This window comes from Dermochelys coriacea, chromosome 13, assembly GCF_009764565.3.
Source record: "Dermochelys coriacea isolate rDerCor1 chromosome 13, rDerCor1.pri.v4, whole genome shotgun sequence".
Taxonomy (NCBI): domain Eukaryota; kingdom Metazoa; phylum Chordata; order Testudines; family Dermochelyidae; genus Dermochelys; species Dermochelys coriacea.
Window position 1 is genome coordinate 11,880,775 of NC_050080.1, and position 18,537 is coordinate 11,899,311.

General features: G+C 41.2%; 1 protein-coding gene across 1 annotated transcript; it reads right to left on the reverse strand.

Annotated features, from left to right (window-relative positions):
* Positions 1–10,210: 10,210 nt before the first annotated feature.
* Positions 10,211–18,134, reverse strand: C13H20orf85 (chromosome 13 C20orf85 homolog). Its single transcript, XM_038370059.1, has 4 exons — positions 18,073–18,134; positions 16,277–16,358; positions 14,179–14,277; positions 10,211–10,366 (listed from the first exon to the last, which is right to left on the reverse strand). The coding sequence occupies exons 1-4, from the start codon at positions 18,132–18,134 to the stop codon at positions 10,211–10,213; spliced, it is 399 nt and encodes a 132-aa protein (XP_038225987.1).
* Between the last annotated feature and the right edge of the window lie 403 nt (positions 18,135–18,537).

Below are 18,537 nucleotides of genomic sequence, written 5' to 3' on the forward strand. Positions count from 1 at the left end.
AGCAAAACATTTCAAAGTGAAACATTTTCGTTTTATAATTTGCTGTTGAAAAATGGAAATGTATGTGAAAACTTGTGAACCAAATGAAAATCTTTAGGTTTGTTTTCCCTCCCACAAAAATCATTATCTTTTTTTGACCATCTCTAGTATTCTGGCTGTAGCCTGACCTTTTCTTTGTTGTTGGTACAAATCAGGGGTAATTAATTTAAATGATATGATATTTGGTTATCCTGAGAGGTGCTCTTTACAAAGGATGATTTAACATATTGTTCTATACTGCACCTGGAACATCGTTCCCATAAAGAGTAGTCCATATTATGTATTGATGGTTATGGAGGAGGAAGCACTTTCATTCTATTTTCAGCACTATTTTCAGATGCTCTTATCTTTAAAACAAAAGATTGGGCTGTTTTCTAAACACCCGACAAACTCTTCACATATACCATAATTAACCCCAAGTTGTGTTAAACTACTTTTGAGAGCTCAGCTTCATTATGATAAAAAAAAAAATGGAAGTGCTAAACCAGGGAAAATCTTATTGTGTCTTTCAGATATAGTGTACTGATCTCTGCTTATCTGCTCAATCTTCTGAAGGTGAGGAGTTCCAGACAAGGAGGTGCTGAGTCACATGTCTAGCTGGAGCTTTTCATGTTACAGTAAATATAGCTGCATTTGTTTCAACGATTAGACATTATAATTAACCTGCTGCATTTATTGTAATGTCTGACCCCATGTGATCCTTCTCAGAACATCTGGTGAGCCCACTGCCTGGAAATACATTAAGACTCCTCCACTCTCAGATAGCCTGAAGTTACAGGCATAGGTGGATGGTGCGGTGGAATATTTAGGGGCTTTAAGTCACCTGTCATAACTAGGAACTCTGGTGCTTTAGTGTCTCTTTCCAATATTGGTGGTTGGGTGATGCAAGACTAAAGTGGCATCTGGACAGCCACCGCCACCTTGGATTTGCTTTCTACAGATTTCCTCACTCCCACAAGAGCCTGCAAAACCCAGTGCTCTATGTGAGGAGTGTCTCACTTTCAAAGGGGTAGCACTATAAATCTTGCTGCACTGAGATGAACATACACCCTGCAGTACTGTTCAGATTATACCCATGAATATCTAGTGGGAAATCTTTATAGAAATAAATCCTGCACTGCTGTGGATAGGAAAGATCATTCTTTAAAGTCTGTATTCTGGTCTATTTGGTGCAGAGCAAGACTTTAGTCTTGTGTGAGCAGCCTGAAGCCCTAATGTAAATCTAGCTCCAATCCATCTGAATAATAATGACCCTATCCAGTGTTTTACTTTGATACTTTAAGAACGAGATTCTTTCAGTTTCCTTATTGTTTACACAGGCTTTCTAGTTTTAAGTATTTCCCATATTGTTTACTGCTGATCATTCTCACGTACAGTGGAGTCCTCAGTGAGAGAAGACTAAAGGGGTGCAGTTTTGCCCATCTATAAATGAACCAGTTTCCGAGTACCTGAGAACAAAAGAACAGCCATACTTGGTCAGACCAATGGGCCATCTAGCCCAGTATCCTGTCTTCCGACAGTTGCAAATGCACAACTGTGCATTGTACAACAATGTCAGTTTAGAGTACAGTTGAATTTAATACAGCAAGGCTCTTGAAATAGTTAATATGCTTTCATCCATTAAAATCGATGTAACTACATCTCCTTTCCCTTGATGCTTGCAAAAAACTTAACAATTAGGATGCTGCTTTGCTGAGCCCCTACTTATCATGCTGACCAATTGTCTCCTTGTTTCCTTGTACTTTCCTATTTATTTGTATCCACCTGTTGTCTCTTGTCTAATACTTAGATCGGGGTGGCCAACCTGAGCCTGAGAAGGAGCCAGAATTTTTCAGTGTACATTGCCAAAGAGCCCGGTAATATGTCAACAGCCCCTCATCAACTCCCCCGTGCCCTGCTCCCAGTGCCTCCCACCCACCAGCAGTCCCGCTGATCAGCGCCTCCCCCTTCCTCTCCACACCTCCCGATCAGCTGTTTTGTGGCGTGCAGGAGGCTCGGAGGGGGAGAGCAAGGGCATGGCAAACTCAGGGGAGGGGTGGGAAGGGGTGGAGTGGGGGCAGGGCCTGTGGCAGAGCTAGGGGTTGAGCAGTGAGCACCCCCTGGCACATTGGAAAGTTGGCGCCTGTAGCTCCAGCCCCGGAGTCAGTGCCTATATAAGAAGCCACATATTAACTTCTGAAGAGCCGCATGTGGCTCCAGAGCCACAGGTTGGCCACCCGTGCCTTAGATTGTGATTTGGGACAGGGACAGTCCTTTTTGTTCTGTGTTTTATACAGCACCTAGCACAATGGGGTCCTGGTCCATGAGTAGGACTTCTAGGCGCTATGATAATACAAACAATAAATAATACATATGTTCCATTTTCCAGAAACAGAAATGTCAGTCATACAATACTAGTGAGAGTTATTTTCTAATTAAGAGTCCTCCGTGCACAGTAAATCCATCACATATACACACACCGCAACTGCTTATGTAGTCTTCTCCCCTCTCAAAATGTACAGCAACACTTGACTGGTGACTGGAATTCCAGCAGTGTTACTTATTCAGAATCATCATTTGCCTTTCATCTAATCAAAATATCTATCCTCTGATGCAGAATGCATCTTTCAAAACAAATAACAATCTCCTAAAACTAAGTCTCATACAAATCATCTTGTATTAGTGCAATTATATGTAGCAAGTGTCAATTCTAGGTTTTCCATGCATATTTTAACAGCACAAAAATGAATACCCTGTGAAATGGAAGATGTACTAAGTTTTTGTGACCTAATTTTGTTGGCCTGTAAATAAAGTAACCGTTGCTTGTGGACAAGTTAATTTGATGTCAATAGGAATATTGTATGGTAAATTGTAGCTGAGACCCATATATACAAAATGTTGCATGGCCAATTATATATCCCAAAAGATATGTGCAAGTGGCAAGTGCACACCCAGTTTGTGCATGCTGTTCAAATAATTGTGTGGGTAAACAATAGGGGTCTGCCAAGTGTGCATGAGTGTTTAGTTTGCATAACTAATCATAGGCCTAGATCCACAAAGGGCACTTCGCTTTGTTATGCCTTAACTCTTAGGTATCCTGTTGCCCCATGGAATTTAAAGCTCAGAGTTAAGTGTCCAGGCTCCCTGTGTGTTGTACTAGGAAAATTAGGTGCCTAAGAAAGGGATTCACAGAAGCCAACAAACTAATGAAGGCACTGCTTAAACTAGCCAGTAGGAAATACCCAGGAGAGGGATGGGGCCTAAGCACTCCGAGGCAGTTAAGTGTTTAATTCTGGGCTAGAGGGAGGCACCTTTCTCTGCTTGAGATTCTCAGCTATAAACCCTCTGTTGGAGTTCGGGTCCTAAATCAGGTCAGTCCTTTCTTGTGAAAACACAGAGACCTGCCTCCCCTGTTCTCTCCCCCCTCCCCATTGTGTATAATTATGTATTATAATACCCAGTGGTTTGGGCACCTATATGGGATATGGGAGACCTGTTCTTAAATCCCTGCTCTACCTGCTGTGGAGCACAGTCCAGATCTACCACACTGCAAGAGAGTGTGCTCGCTACCAGGATATTCTGGGTTGAGTCTCTTTCTGGGTATGTCTGTATTTGAACTGAGAGGTGTGATACCCGGCTTGCATATATGGACCCGTGCTAGTTCTGCTAGAGCTAAGCCCTCAAAGTAGCAGTGTGTCCACGGTGGTTCGAGTGTGCCTTTAGAGTACATACCCAGGGGGAGGGGGATTATACTCTGGGTGGCTAGCATAAGCAGCAGCTGCCTCTGCTGCCACTGACACAATGCTATTTTTAGGTGCTAGCTTGAGCAGAGCTAGCACGGGTATGTCTGTGCAAGTTGGGAGTCACCACTCCTAGCTCAAATGTAGACATACCCTCCATATTTCCCATAGAAGCCATTTCACTTTGTATGAAATCATTCACGTTTTGGGGGGGCAAGGGAAGAGAGACACAGAGGTTAACTCGATAGCTCAGTGGTTAGGGCACTCCCTGGGATGTAGGAAAGTCAGGTCCAGGTCCTTGCTCCAAATCACAGAGAATGGAGATTCAAACCTGAGTCTCCCACACTTCAGGCGAATGGTCAAACCGCCGGTGTATTGGGCATAATTGAATAGGCCCCGTCCCAGAAAATTCCTGGCTGTCCTTAGGTGGGGAAATGTCTGGTTTGAAAATCCTGCCAGAGCTTAGGTGCGAACTAGGCTGCTGAGCAGGTTGGTGGTGTCTTAGACTTAGGCAGCTTTGTGCATGCCCAGTGATGGAAGCTTTGGAGGTGCCTCCAGGATCAGGCTGCAGCTGAGTGAGGGGTTTTGAGGATCTTGGTGGCATTTAAATGTTGGATTTAGGCACTTTAGGTTCTTAAGTCCTTTGGACTTCTAGCTCATGCTGACTGTACACATAAACAAGGCTTTTGGACATGCATTTAAAAAAAATGCATCTCTTTCCCTGCTTAAGAATACTGTTATAAAATGTAAGAACCTTGTCTAAAGCAATGATTAAAGGACAGAATGGCTTCAATGGTCTGTGAAAAATGTTAGAAAACTAGGGAACCGCTAATATATATTCCTTAGCTAATGTGATTAATTAACTCTATTTGTGTTAGTCAAAGGCTTTGAGAAACACATTACTCAATAAGAAAAGGAGTACTTGTGGCACCTTAGAGACTAACAAATTTATTAGAGCATAAGCTTTCGTGAGCTCTAATAAATTTGTTAGTCTCTAAGGTGCCACAAGTACTCCTTTTCTTTTTGCGAATACAGACTAACATGGCTGCTACTCTGAAACCTGACATTACTCAATGAAACTTTAATTGAAAAATAGCAGATTTTTATATACTTAAGTGCAATTTTAGGCTTAAAAATTAACAAACTGATTTTTTTGTGTACATTCAAGCTTTGACTCATGCAGTCCGGTGTATGTAAAAGGTGTACAAACATCTGTCTTGGGTTTTGCTTCATTTTTGAGTTTAATCGTTTAAAAATCGGGGAGTTCATTGTCTTGATACTCCACTAATGTGTACACTGAGTTTACTAATACTGTACTGACCTTAGAAATGGTGTGCTATTTTACAGTGTGTAGTGACATTTATGTGCCCTGTTAGACTCCAATAAAGATGTTAATTTTCATAGATTACATGTCAAGTTTGAAACAGTACAAGGTAATTTAGTACTTCTGCATTGTCTGTTTGTACTCATGCTTGGAGCAGTTGACTGCACAGTTCTCTCTAGTACAGTTACAAAAGAAATTGTATTAGATACAGAAAAGGCAAAAGAGGAATCTTGGGAAAGTAGATACAATCAGAACAATATAAAATGATTCTTTCAAAAGTTTCATTAAACAAAAAAAAATCTCCACTGATTTGTGGATCAAGTAATGGTTAATTTAGATTAGATGAAGTAATTCCAATCCTGTGTACGAGTATTTGAACATCACTGTTAGGTAGGACTCCGTGTTTGTCACAGAGGTCGCGGAAGTCATGGATTCTATGACTTTCTGCAAACTCCGTGACTTCTGCGCCGGCCAGTGTGACTGGCTCCAGGGGCCAGCTGCTCAGGTGGTCTCGGGGACAGTCACACCGGCCACTGCTGGAGCAGCTCTGCAGCCAGCTCCTTGGGCAGTCCCGCAGCCAGCTGCACCAGCCGCTGCTGGAATGGCCCAGGGGCCAGGGAGCGCAGGAGCAGCGGCTGGTGCGGCTGGGTCCGGGGATTGCCTGAGCAGCAGTCTTGGGGGCAGCCAGAACAGCCACTGGTTGGTGGCCCTCAGCAGTGATCCTGGGGCAGGCCCCCAGAGCACCCTCCCTAGCAGCAGCCCCCCAGACACCCACCTAGTAGCAGCCCCCTGGGACACCTCCTGCTCCAGTAGTGACCCCTCCCCCAAGAATTAGTCAGGGATATTTAGAGTATAAGTCATGAACAGGCCACATGAATTTTTGTTTATTGCCTGTGACCTGACCATGACTTTTAGTAAAAATACCCGTGACTAAATCGTAGCCTTATAATTAGGTTACCATCAAAAGGCCTCTTAAGTGAAGCAAAGTAGAGCACAAATACTTACTCTTGGTCTTGAGTCAGTTTTTAGGTATCAGTTATAAACTCCAGCAATTTACGGTTGGAAATTGGCAAGCTGGGAGTTATTTTGGGTTTGTAAAATGTTGTCAGTCTTGTTTTGGTTTTGCAAAATAAAAAACCCAGGAGTTGTTTGGACCTGAACCTCATTTTACACAAATCACCACAGGATATAGGGTGCCATTTCTGGTTCTTTGCTAATCAGTCAGTATTACAAAATTCAAAAAACAATCTCAGCAGTGTTGTCTCTCCTTTGTTTGGCTCTATCTATGCTGGCATTTAAAATAGTGCACTCTGAATTTTATCTGCCTTTTCAGCTATTAAATTACAGGTTCATTTGCAGCACAAGCATTTATCTGAAACCAGATTGGAATTAAAGGGTCAGTCTACACTTGCCTTTAAAATAAGTCTGAGAACCATTTAATGGAAAATGTGTTAAATATAATCAAAATGGGCCACCTTCCTGACAGCAATATAAACACAGTTATGGCAAGGAAGGAAGGAAGACATTGATCAAAAACACTGACTTCTAGTATGGCCCTATCTGTTCATGGAGCACTGTTTTTTCTTTTTAATGCTATGTTGTTTAGTAGCAAACTTGAAACTTCAGATAATTTGCAGTCTGATTTTATATTATTCCTTACTCTGGTTCTAAAGTAAATTGTCAGGGGGTGATTTCTGATATGGGTTCTCATTCTTTGGGTAATCTTTCCAAAGGATGTGAGTCACCTCTCCATTATTTGTAAAGAATATGGAGAAAGTCAAATGTTCTTTTGTGGGCATTTGGAGTGGGACGTTAATGTAAAAAATAGATGGGCTGTTGATCATCGTGAGTCACTTCTTGGGAAGCAGGAAAAAAAAACAAAAACTCACGAACAGCTGACCTACTGCCATTTGTGCCAGGGGTTGCTGCTGACTCAAGAAGTAGGTTTGACAGCTGCAGGATGCATTGGAGTTTTGATAGCAATACTACAAATGGAGGATTTTTGGGGCGGGGAGAAGTCACCTGTGTTAATTTCTGGGATTTTTTACATCTTCCTTTAATTTCAAATATCTTCAAGTTAAAAAACCTGCAAATAGCTGTAAATTCAAAATACTCATAAAAATATAGGGCTGGAAGGGACCTCAAGGAGGTCACAAAGTCCAGCCCCCTGAACTAAGGCAGGACCAAGTAAACCTAGACCATCCCTGACAGTTTTGTCCAATCTGTTCTTCAAAACCTCCAATGAAGGGATTTGACACCTCCTTTGGAAGCCTGTTCTAGTACTTAACTATTCTTATAATTAGAAAGTTGTTCCTAATATCTAATCTAAATTTCCTATGCTTCAGATTAAGTCCCTGACTTCATGTCCTACCCTCAATGGACATGGAGAACAGTTGATCACCGGCTTCTTTATAGCAGCTCTTTACACAGTTGAAGATTGTTATCAGGTCCACCATCAGCTTTTTTTTTTCCAAGACTAAACATGTCCAGTTTTTTAACCTTTCCTCATAGGTCACGTATCATCTCTGGCCCCCTGCATCTGACTCCACTCCCATAGCTTCCAGTTCTAAGCAATATTGCTCTTCATATTAGATAAGAGGTTGCCACTGGCAAGTTACTGGAGAAAGTACGCACCAACTGAAGCCTGCTGCTGCACAATGACCTTTTTAAACCACCAGCTGCACGTTTGCTGTTACGTCCCCCATTATGGTCTCATCTGCCATGCCAGGATGTTAGGGTGGAAACACTCTGGCAAGAGGAATGGATATCTGTTATAATCCCCAACCAGTCCCTCGTCACCAACCACACAATTTGCCTGCCTGGTTTTGACCTGCCCCATCGCCAGTGGTCCCTGTTCAACAGGTTCCAGACCGGGCAAGGTCTCTATACACCCAACCAGTATCACCGGGGCCTTCGTGACAGCCCTTTGTGCAGCTGAGGTACAACACGGATGATGGTGCACGTTGTTGAGGAATGCCTGCTGATTAGGTTCAGCGGTGGCCTGGAAGAACTGCATCACACCACTGACGATGCCATTGCTGGGCTAGATGACTAGGCACATGCTAATAAAAGGTTTAATAAACCCAACCTATTTATTGCTTGTTTTGCCATCCTCTGGACTCTTTCCAGTTTATCCTCTTCTTTCCTAAAGTGTGGTACCCAAAACCAGCCACACTACTCCAGCCGAGGCCTCAACAGTGCCAAGTAGAGCAGGGCAATTGCCTCCTGTGTCTTACATATGACACTTTTGTTAATACCCCAGAATTATATTAGCCTTTTTTGCAACTGCATCACATTGTTGGTTCATATTCAATTTGTGAGCCACTATCACCTCCAGATCCTTTTCTGCAGTACTACTGCCTAGCCAATTATACCTCATTTTGTCATGGTCCTTTAACGGACATTCAGCTAGATGGCATGTACTGAAGTGTTAACACAGTAAGACAGGACTGAACCCTGCAACAGCTTGTTTTCACTGGGATAGCTAAACCACTGTAGCTGCACAAGGCAAATCATAATGTTGATCCACACTGCACCAGTGTAAAGTGTGACTTGCACTTGTGCATGGCTAAGATACAGGCTACTGATTTCAGAAATAAAGAAACCATGCTATAATAGCCAGACTGGTATGACATAAGTTTTTCCACCTTGAACAGTACAGCAGCTCATTTGTCCCTAAATGTAAACCAAACAAGTGAGACTGGCCACTGATCCCCACGTTTGCTAACACCACAAGGATTACTATAAAGTCATTTGTACCAACAGCAAGAGGAAACTGGTACTTGTTAGAAGCCAGTGATTTCTCAGCACTGGTGAGAGGGACCAGTTTGCACAGAATTATTTGAGACTCACTGAAAGAACTGATCTAATGCTCAGTAAAGTCAATAGGAATAGGAAACTTTCCATTGATTTTAATGTCAGGTGGATCAGACCCTCAAATGTATCTGGTGAGGCAGAGAAACCTTGTTCAGGTTTGCATTCAGGCCTAATTTCTGTGCAGAAGCAAAGTGCTTTTAAATTTTAAACCTGTGCATGTTATATTGCACTCAGCTATGCCACTGTGAGACTAATGTGCCTGTTTGATAAGTAGGACACAGGGTGCCCTCTATAAGCTCTCTAAATGTCATGTGACAAGCATTTTCAATCAAAGAGTGAGTAGCTCTGTAACCTGATGGCTGTTCAGTGGATTACTCAATGACCTATAGGCAGTGCTAATGGGTTTGTAAGATTTTTTTCTTTTTTCAAACTCACAATGTTTCTGAAAAATTAGTGTGAGGGTTTTTTGTTTGGTTTTGGTTGAAACATGAAGCATTGTCTTTGCTTATGTAAAATTTACATGTTTTGTACCTTGCTGGATGGCTTCGGAGGTGTTTGAATGCTATACAATTACTTGGATTTGGCCAACTTTGTTGCTTTTGTCAGTTTATTCAACAAACTATTTCCGAGTCTCTGACCAGCTCTACATTATGTAAATTTTAATATAATTACTGCAATTCAAATGCTTGAGAAGTCATTGTATTGTTATATACAGTTAAATGCTCACCAACGTATATATGGATACCTTTTTGATCAGTCATCTAAGTGGTTCTGATTTTGAAAGCAACCTCCTTGCATGCAGATAAATAGAATCGGTGTGAACTATTTATACTGATAAGGCAGCTCAACTGGGATCCACAACATAACACAGATGTGTTTGTTACACAAACTACCTATAAAGCATATACAGTGTATTTAGTAATTTATGGCTTAGTTACACATCTGACTCACCAGCACAGTCATAGATAAGTTGTAATGCAGACAACTAGAAGGGTGCTACTTAAATAATCTTCCTAGGATTCGTTTACAGGAAAACTTATTGCAGAAAATAAGGTGTTTAAATTAGAGCTGCTTTCATGGAAAAACATTCCAAAATGTGCACTAACAGTATGTATAGTGTAGACTTCAATAAAACAGTAACAACTGACATGCTATATTTCTCACATACAGCTCTTACCTAATATATTGCTGACACTATGCACAAACATTTACGCTCTAATATCAATTTATGCAAATCTGACATTTGTTCTACTGAATATTAACTTAGATTAAGAAAAAATGGCTCAATATGCCTATTCGTTATTTCTTAATGTCAATCAGAGGGTTCATCAGGCCACTTAAGATCCTTGTGAAAGGCACCTTTGCAGCTTCTGATCCGATAACAACGTTCAAGTTCCAGTCCTGGCACAGATGATCTCCAGCCAATAAATCCTTGAGTTGTTTTAGGGATTGGAGGAGATGGGTAGACCTGAAATAAGAGTAAGTAAATAGAATTAAGTACATTTCTTGTTCATTTCTATTGTACTGCCATGCAACATGCTCTTTTGTATTCTAGTGTTGATGGAATGGACAATTTATTTTCTAATAGCTCTTTTTTTAAAATGAAAATTGATGAATGCTAATACTACATCAAAGTTTAAATGAATTCTCTCTTTAAAGTGGTGCCAATTGTATGCTGTGCCATCCTGCATAGTGCTGAATAACCTTCAACTTTTATTGAAGTCAATGGAAGTTGATGGAGCTAAGGACCTTCAAGAGTTGACTAGCATCCTACTGGATTGAGTCCATAATACAGATGTCATAATTAAAAACCATTTAGAATATTCTGGGGGCCCATTCTACATGCTATGTTGGAAATATTTTTAATAGCAATGGAAAATATTAAGAGGTTTTGGTTAAGCAATTGGTTTTGTTTGACCAACAGGCTTAAATTATTGCAATGCTTAAAATCAGTGTGTATCGAAGAAAATAAGTTAGTTCCAAAGGTAATAAACGAGGTAATCAGGAGTTAAAAGGAAAGCATTCTATTTGCCATCCAATCCTCAATTTTTATCAACATAAATCTGATTTTTCAAGTTCTCTCTACTGTTGAAAGGCAACTTAAGCAAAAAGAAGAGTATGAAAATTAGCTTTAACTTAATTTGGCAGGAAACACTTAAGTGTTTAATATATTTTAGATTTTAGCTTCTCATCATTCTCTTTGTTTAATAAAGTACTAGAGCCTTTGTTTGGTTTTCACTGTTAGAAGCAAAATTTAAGCCAATGTTTTAATTGTTTCCCAACTATCAAATATTTAAATAATCTCTGGGTAGGTAACATTTCTAAACAAGAGAAGCAGACATTCTGGTACCAAACTGGATGTAAAATAGCTAAGAAATAATAGTTCTGAGGCCAAACACTGAAGATATTACTGACCAAGCTGGCTCTTGCATCAAGAACTACTTATCCTTTAAAGTCTGTTTCTAGCATAAAAGATGGTTATGCATCAAGTTAATCAGTAAGGAGGAAACAAAACAAAAGCCAGCATTCTCTGATCACTGACTGCACTGCTTACTTTGGCTGAATCATCCCACTAAGGCACATTAGAAGTGCTCTCTTTAACATCACTTTAACATCTGGGGACTTACTCAGTAGAGAAATACACAGTGAGAGAACAACGTTTCAGTTTATTCTTTTGCCAGAGTTGTTTTGCTTTGTTCCTTGGCCAAAACTGAAAAATGTTTTTGAAATTGATGTGGAGCATTTCCTTTAAAGAGATGATTTTCTATTGCCATAAATGCCACCCACTGAGCAGGATAATGGAGAAAACTATGTTCCACCTCTATTCTGCAGGAAAGAGAAGGGGATGAGAAGGCCAGGAGATTACATATCTAACCCAGCCAAAGGAACAGACATGTTATTACTGTGCATTGCCATGAGAGAGAGAGCAAATGTGATAATTTCAAATCACAGATTTAAAAAAACATTAAAATGGATCTTCATGTAAAAGGATGAACTGCAGCATAGATCCGAAACTAATTCTTGCTCTCGTTGGCTATGTCAGAGGTCAAATCTGAAGCTCTGGCCTCTGTTTCTGTGCACACACCACTGGCTACTCATGCTAATCTTGCAGCTGAGTGCCCAGCTGCTGAATTTGTAGTACACACTTTGCATGCACAAGACAGGCACAGATGCAATTATGCCCACAAATTCCAGGTAGATCCACACTGCAGCTAAGAAGTGTAATTCACAGCTCAGACAGCTGCGTGTGCACTAGCTCTGCTTGAGCTACATTGCTAAAAGGAACAGTATGGTCAGTGTCATGGTTGCAGCTCGGGCTAGCTGCTTGGGTATAACCCCACCCAAGATCCTAGGTATGTACTCAGACAGCTTGCACGAGCCGCCAATCATGATGCTATGGCCCCAGTTACTTTTTGTGCACTAGCTCAAGCAGAGCCTGTGGGAGTGTGTCTACCTGAGCTTCACACCTTCTAGTTACTGTGTAGACATAGGTAAACTTGGCTCTGACTTGAATATTTGGTCTTACAACCTTATTTAAGAATGTGAAGTATTAACAGCAGAAAGGGTGGCCCTTTTTCAATTCTAACATTCTACACTAACTTTTTCTTTAATTTTCAGTTATTTTGATTTTGGTAACAGCTTTGTTGCTTATTATTTTTGTAAATCCTTTAAAAAGATTTTTTTCCACCAGAAGGTGGGGTTTCTAATGGTACTTTCTTCCATAATATGGTCTGCATCTTAATAGAGATGTCATCTCTTGGACTAACCTCCCCTCCCATTGGCAATTGCATGACCCCCAGCTCACCTCCTGTTTCTGACTGTGTATCCTGCTCATTGGCAATTGCTTAATTGCTTACATGGCAGAGAAATATTAAGAAATTGAATGTATTGTTGGCTGTCTTTAATATGAGCCAGCAGCAGGAAAGAAGAACAGCCAACACCATATCACAAGTCAGCTCTCAGCAGACTACTGGTGATCAGTGGATCTACTGCTATAAGGAAAAGGTTACACTAACCACGCCAAAGGAGGAAGAAGAATTCACTTCCTAGTTACAGACATGGATGCAATGTTACAACAGATTCTGTAATAGTACTGATAGAAACACAGGTGTTCATAGCCCTTTATAGATATATGAAACAGGAGCGCTTTCCCAAGGAAATGATGATATAAGGCCCTGACTTAAAGAAATCTGCCCATGAGATCTTTTACTCCAGCACAGTTCTGGTCAGTTCAGTGGGGTGAAGTGAGTGTCCGTGGGGGTGGATGTCTTTGTAGGATTGGGTCTTATGGGGCTTTCAATCCTAATTCACACAAGTAGTCCCTTTGAAGCCTTGTGGGTCTCTGTAAATCCAACTATCTATTAACCTAGCAGCTCCCAAATGTCTTCTGTTGGTGCCCCCTTGTAAAGGATGGGTCAGAGTCTTCTCACATCACAGGTTGGCACTGTTGCCACCATTTTTATTCTGCCCATTTTCCCTTCTCTTCTTTTCTGCCTTTTAATCTTTTCCTTCTCATGTGCTTTTATTTTTGCTTTGTTTTGTGGCTACTTGCTGCTTTTTTGGCTACTAAGCAGAAGATTGCATCCACTTGAAGTACAAACACAGTACAATTGTGAATTAAATAATGTGCCAGATTCCACTGTCAGAAACAGGTGTGTGTACAACTCCCACTGGCATTCAGGAATATGAGTATCAATGACAAGCTATAAAACCAAATTGCTGAATCATCTGTTAGAAGATAGCCCAGTAGGAGTAGCAAGAAAAATCTAATTTGTGCCACTAAGAGGGCTTAAAATAAATAAAATCCAGGAAAAAAAAAGGATTTAAATAAAGACAGAGCAAGGATTCATTTTTACAATGTTGTTGAAGTTGAAAAATGGCTCTTAAATGGGTTATGATAAATCTTGAAATCATTGTAAGATGAAGGTAGAGGGGAGCTTCCACTGAGCTCCTTAAAATGCTACCCCCCTTCCCCACCACATTAGATGACTGATCTGATACTATATAAACCTTATGTTACACAGGAGATCAAAGAGGAGGTGCTTTACCATAATAGTTGATTGTTGTACAGTGAAACCCATAGTAACAACCACATCAAAAGAGATAATTCCCTGGCTTAAGCAAACCCTTTAAAGTATCCTGGAGGTTTCCAATACAATTTAGTCTGACCTTTAGTGGAAGACCCACCTCTACTAGGTGACTGACTTTTAGCACTTGGGTGGCTGCTTAGGACAGATTTAACCCACTGGTATATTGCCGTTTTTAAATCTATTGCCTAACCTTAATATATTTTTCCACTGGTGTCACAGGTCGGATTTGTAAATGTTCTGGAAGCTCTATCTTAGGCTTAGTGGGTTCTTTCTTTTCATCTTTTATCAACTAAAAATAGAATACCAACATCAATCAAAATTAACACTTCAGGTTAAGAAATGTGTTGTCATAGCATTTTAATATTAGATATCTATACCATTCCCATCACTATGGTATCTGTGCACTGTGTTCTTGGCACCCAATAAAGGACTATTTATTATACAGCTTTGGAAGCTGTTCTAATGCACTTTTCAGTTTCAGAAAGAGCTTTAATTCTGAATTTAAGACAGGCTGAATCTTGCAGAGCACCCTCAACTCTCACTTACTTCACTGAATTGAAGAAACCTGCAAATTTGTTGTGAGACAACAAACTAAAAATTCATAATAAAAGTGCCAAATATATTTGTAATATACAATGTATAGTAATATATGGCATTAAACATATTGGTTAAAGCTTATATTGTGCTTTTCATCTTTATATCTCCAAGTGCTGTATAAAGGTGGACAAGCGTAATTTACCCTGTTTGTAAAGAAGGGATACTGAAGCCCAGAAGGCCAGATTTTCAAAGGTACACAGGCACCTAAAGATGTAGATGGACAATAGGACTTAGGCACCTATCCTTCTTAGGCATGTTTGAAAATCCCATTAGGACCTATATGCATCTCCAAGAGTCTAAGTACCTTTGAAAAGCTGGCCCAGAGAGATTAAGAATCTTGTCCAAAGTCACACAAATCAGTGGCAATGTTAGGGTGACCAGATGTCCTGATTTTATAAGGACAGTCCTGATTTTGGGGTCTCTCTTATATAGGCTCCTATTATCCCCCACACACTGTCCCGATTTTTCACACTTGCTGTCTGGTCAGCTAGGCAGTGTTGGGAACAGAATCCACATGTCCTGCCATCCAATCCAAGCTCTAACCATTGGATCATAATATATAAACTTGCAAAGCTGCAAGCCCTTTGTTATTGCTGTTTGTGTTCACATTTGTTACAATTTGTTTTAGGTGCACTTAATCATTCTTTCAAGACATTCAGTACAGGAAAAATTATGCAGAAACTAGTCTCACAGAGAAGATCGTGTCAGATAATCAATTAAGTGACTCACATTTTACTGAACTTAATATGCATCCTGTAATGTTTAAATATACAGGCCATGAACCTGTTCGCATTTAAACCAGTGGGAGGTTTGCCATTAAATTCAGTGGCAACATTAACCCTATTTCAGTAGAGATCATTTTAGCACGTTGTAAAATTCCTTACTGAAAATGAGCTAAATCCTTGCCCTCCTTCCATTTTAAAAGCATCTCATAGACAAACAAAGGGGAAATATTCTCCTGTCAGTGCATCTAATTCCTGTCACCAGCACTGAGAGTGATGTATGTCAAGAGGAACATTAGAATATGTGCAACATACAAAGTACAACTTGTCATATTTTATTCTGAAAGAAACTAGAACTATTACCTTAAAAGAACCTCATTTGTTAGTACTCTGACAAACAGGGCTCCAAGTTATCAATGCTTATCTACACTTATATGCTCCATTCAAGTTGTCTGCAAAAGACCAAGATTCTTTGGAGAAATACATTTTGCTTGTATGGCAGGGTGCTTTAATCAGCTCCAATTCTAGCCCCAATTAGGGGGATTGGATTGGGGCTGGGTAGATAGCCTGATGCTTGCTTGGTAACGGACCACAGCTGCCTGCCTTGTTAGCAGGAGCTATAAGGCTGGGAGGAAGTGAGAGCAAAAGAGGAGGGTAGAGGTAGGTCCGTGTCCGTTGTTGTTGGCCAGGTCTGTGGTAGGCTAAACTGTTGTAAAAAGCCTGTATATAGTTGGAACTGGTGGTGGGAACTTGATCACAAATAAAGAGCACCAGACCTGGGTGTTACACCAGACCTGAAGAGCCTCCGAGAAGAGGGGGAGAAGGGCCGAACCGGAGAGGCACAGTGTGCACCCTGTTACAGCTTGGCTTTCAATAATAATGATTCTAAACTGGGACATCTTAACTGAAAGTCGTACCTATACTATTCAAGTAAATTTCATACACATGAAACATCAAATTTAGTTTTACCTCCTCAAAAGGTGTTGTTAAAAATCCCCATTTGATGGACCATTTCTTCGCAGCTTCAAACTCAGTTTCAACGTGGTATTTCCTGAAGCAGACAGAGATTATGTTTGAAAAGACTTTCCCAGCTATCATCAAAATAAAAAAATCTAATGTCACAAAACACAATTTACAATGATGAGAAATGTAAACTGTGAAATTTTAGTCCTCCAACTTAAACCAAAAGTGTCTGTAATAAAAATTTAAGGCTAAAGAAGTCTGAGGCAAAGATCTTCTTATCAGGGAAAGAGAACACTGAATATGTCCCCTGCTAAATTAGATTCATATTTAGAATTCATGATCAGATGAAGTCTCAAACATAATCATTGGGGAATCCTGACTCAATAATACTGGCAGGTTTTGTTACAGTAGTGGCCATTAAGCCATGAAAAAACGATTGTATGAACCTGTCAATGAGAACAGAGCTGATTTCATATTTTGTATGTCTCGATTAACCAAAGATACCTGTTAAAAGTGAATTACAGATAAAACTAATTTAATAAATGCACACCAAAATAACTATGACTATTGCTTACACTTCAAGCAAAAACTCTTTCCATTAAGAATTATTGGAGAATTTACAAAAGTGTTGATTTATTCTGTTCACTGAGTGATAGTTTTTAAAGGTCCCCAACAATCAAACAACTTGAAGAAACAAAAAGGTCTTACTTATAAAGGAACTTGTTATTGTATAACTCTGCTCAGAATCACATTTACTACACTTCTTGTTGATCATTCATCTATTTTTTTCTTACCATAAGAAAAAGGACTTTGCTTGCTATTTTTCCCAATTAGTATTGGTACCTGCCACTCTACATCACACAGATATATGAGAAAAATGGGTGTAACAAGAAACATACCAATGACCGTGGAGTGCTGAGTGTATTGATGAATGAAACACATATGTAGCCCCCCTCACATTCATGTCTCATTTGCTTAGCTTTTCTGTTCAGAACTATACTTGCTAGGGTTTTTTAAAATTAAAACAGGTATTTAATTTTATAGAGACATGAAAGCTTTTCAAGAGTTTTACATGGTATAACACTTATCAGGCAAAATCTGTCATATCTATCCAGAGATGAGGGCAAATAGAGAAGGATGCGAATATTAACGAAGGCAGTGCTATATGTAATAGGCAATTTAGATAAATAAGTATTTATCAGGAAACCAGAGAGCTGGGGGAGGTCAGTGGAATCAGTGATGGGAGGAAATGAGGATTGGGATAGGGAAGGTCATTAGGATAAGGTTCTGGGAATGGGCAGGAGAGGGGGCAAGCTGTGCAATGTGTTTGAGGCTGCAGGAGGGGAGGCGTGGGTACCAGAACTGTGTCTGCAGGATTGGGGCCAGGAGCCATGTGGGATGGGGTGAGCCATGTGGTAGGGCGTGTGCGCGTTGGGGTGGGGTTCTTCGGGGGGGAGGGGGTTGTGTCTAGAATTGAGGCTGGTGTAGAGGCCACGGGGTGAGAGGAGAAGTTTAGGGGCTGGGGTTTTGGAGTTGGATAGAGGAGCTTGGGGGAGGAGACCCCAGTGGAGGGAGGAGATTGGGGTAGAGACCCAGGAGAGGGAGTCAAAGCAAGGGGTTGGGGGAGGAGATTCGGGTGGTGACCCGGGGTGGGGGGAATTGGAGCGAGGGACTAGGGGGAGGATTTTTGGGTAGCGACCTGAGGAGGGGTGCAAGCCAGAGTGAGGGGGATGGGGGGGGAGGAGATTCAGTGGTGACTCAGAGGGGGCACATCCGAGCGAGAGGAGTGGGGGAGGCCTTACCAGATATTATCCTGAGCCACAAAGTTGAATTGCTGGGCGGGGTTGGGGCTTTTCTGTGCCATGGCTCCCTCCTGCCCCTACTAGTCGTCCCCCCCCAGTGGCAGGGCTGAGCCCTCCTGCGGCACCGGTACAGTCTGATGCCTGGCACTGAGCCAGCCTGGCCCTGCCCTTTGCCACCTCAGGTGTTGCTAGGAGACGGCGTGTGTTCAGGCTCCAGGGAGGAGTGAATCAGGCCTGGCACCCAGTTCCCAGGCTACCGCTGCCTGTCCCTGTAACAAGCACCCCAGAGCCTGCTGCTCGAATCTCCTCTTTCCCCAGGGTCCCAACCCATAGCCATGATCCTCAATACACCCTGCAGCACCCAACCTGCTCGGCCCTAACCCAGCTCCTCTCCTCGCCCCCCACAGCATCCTGATCACTCCCAAATCCAGCTCGGCCATCTTCCCTCCTCGACACACAGTGCCC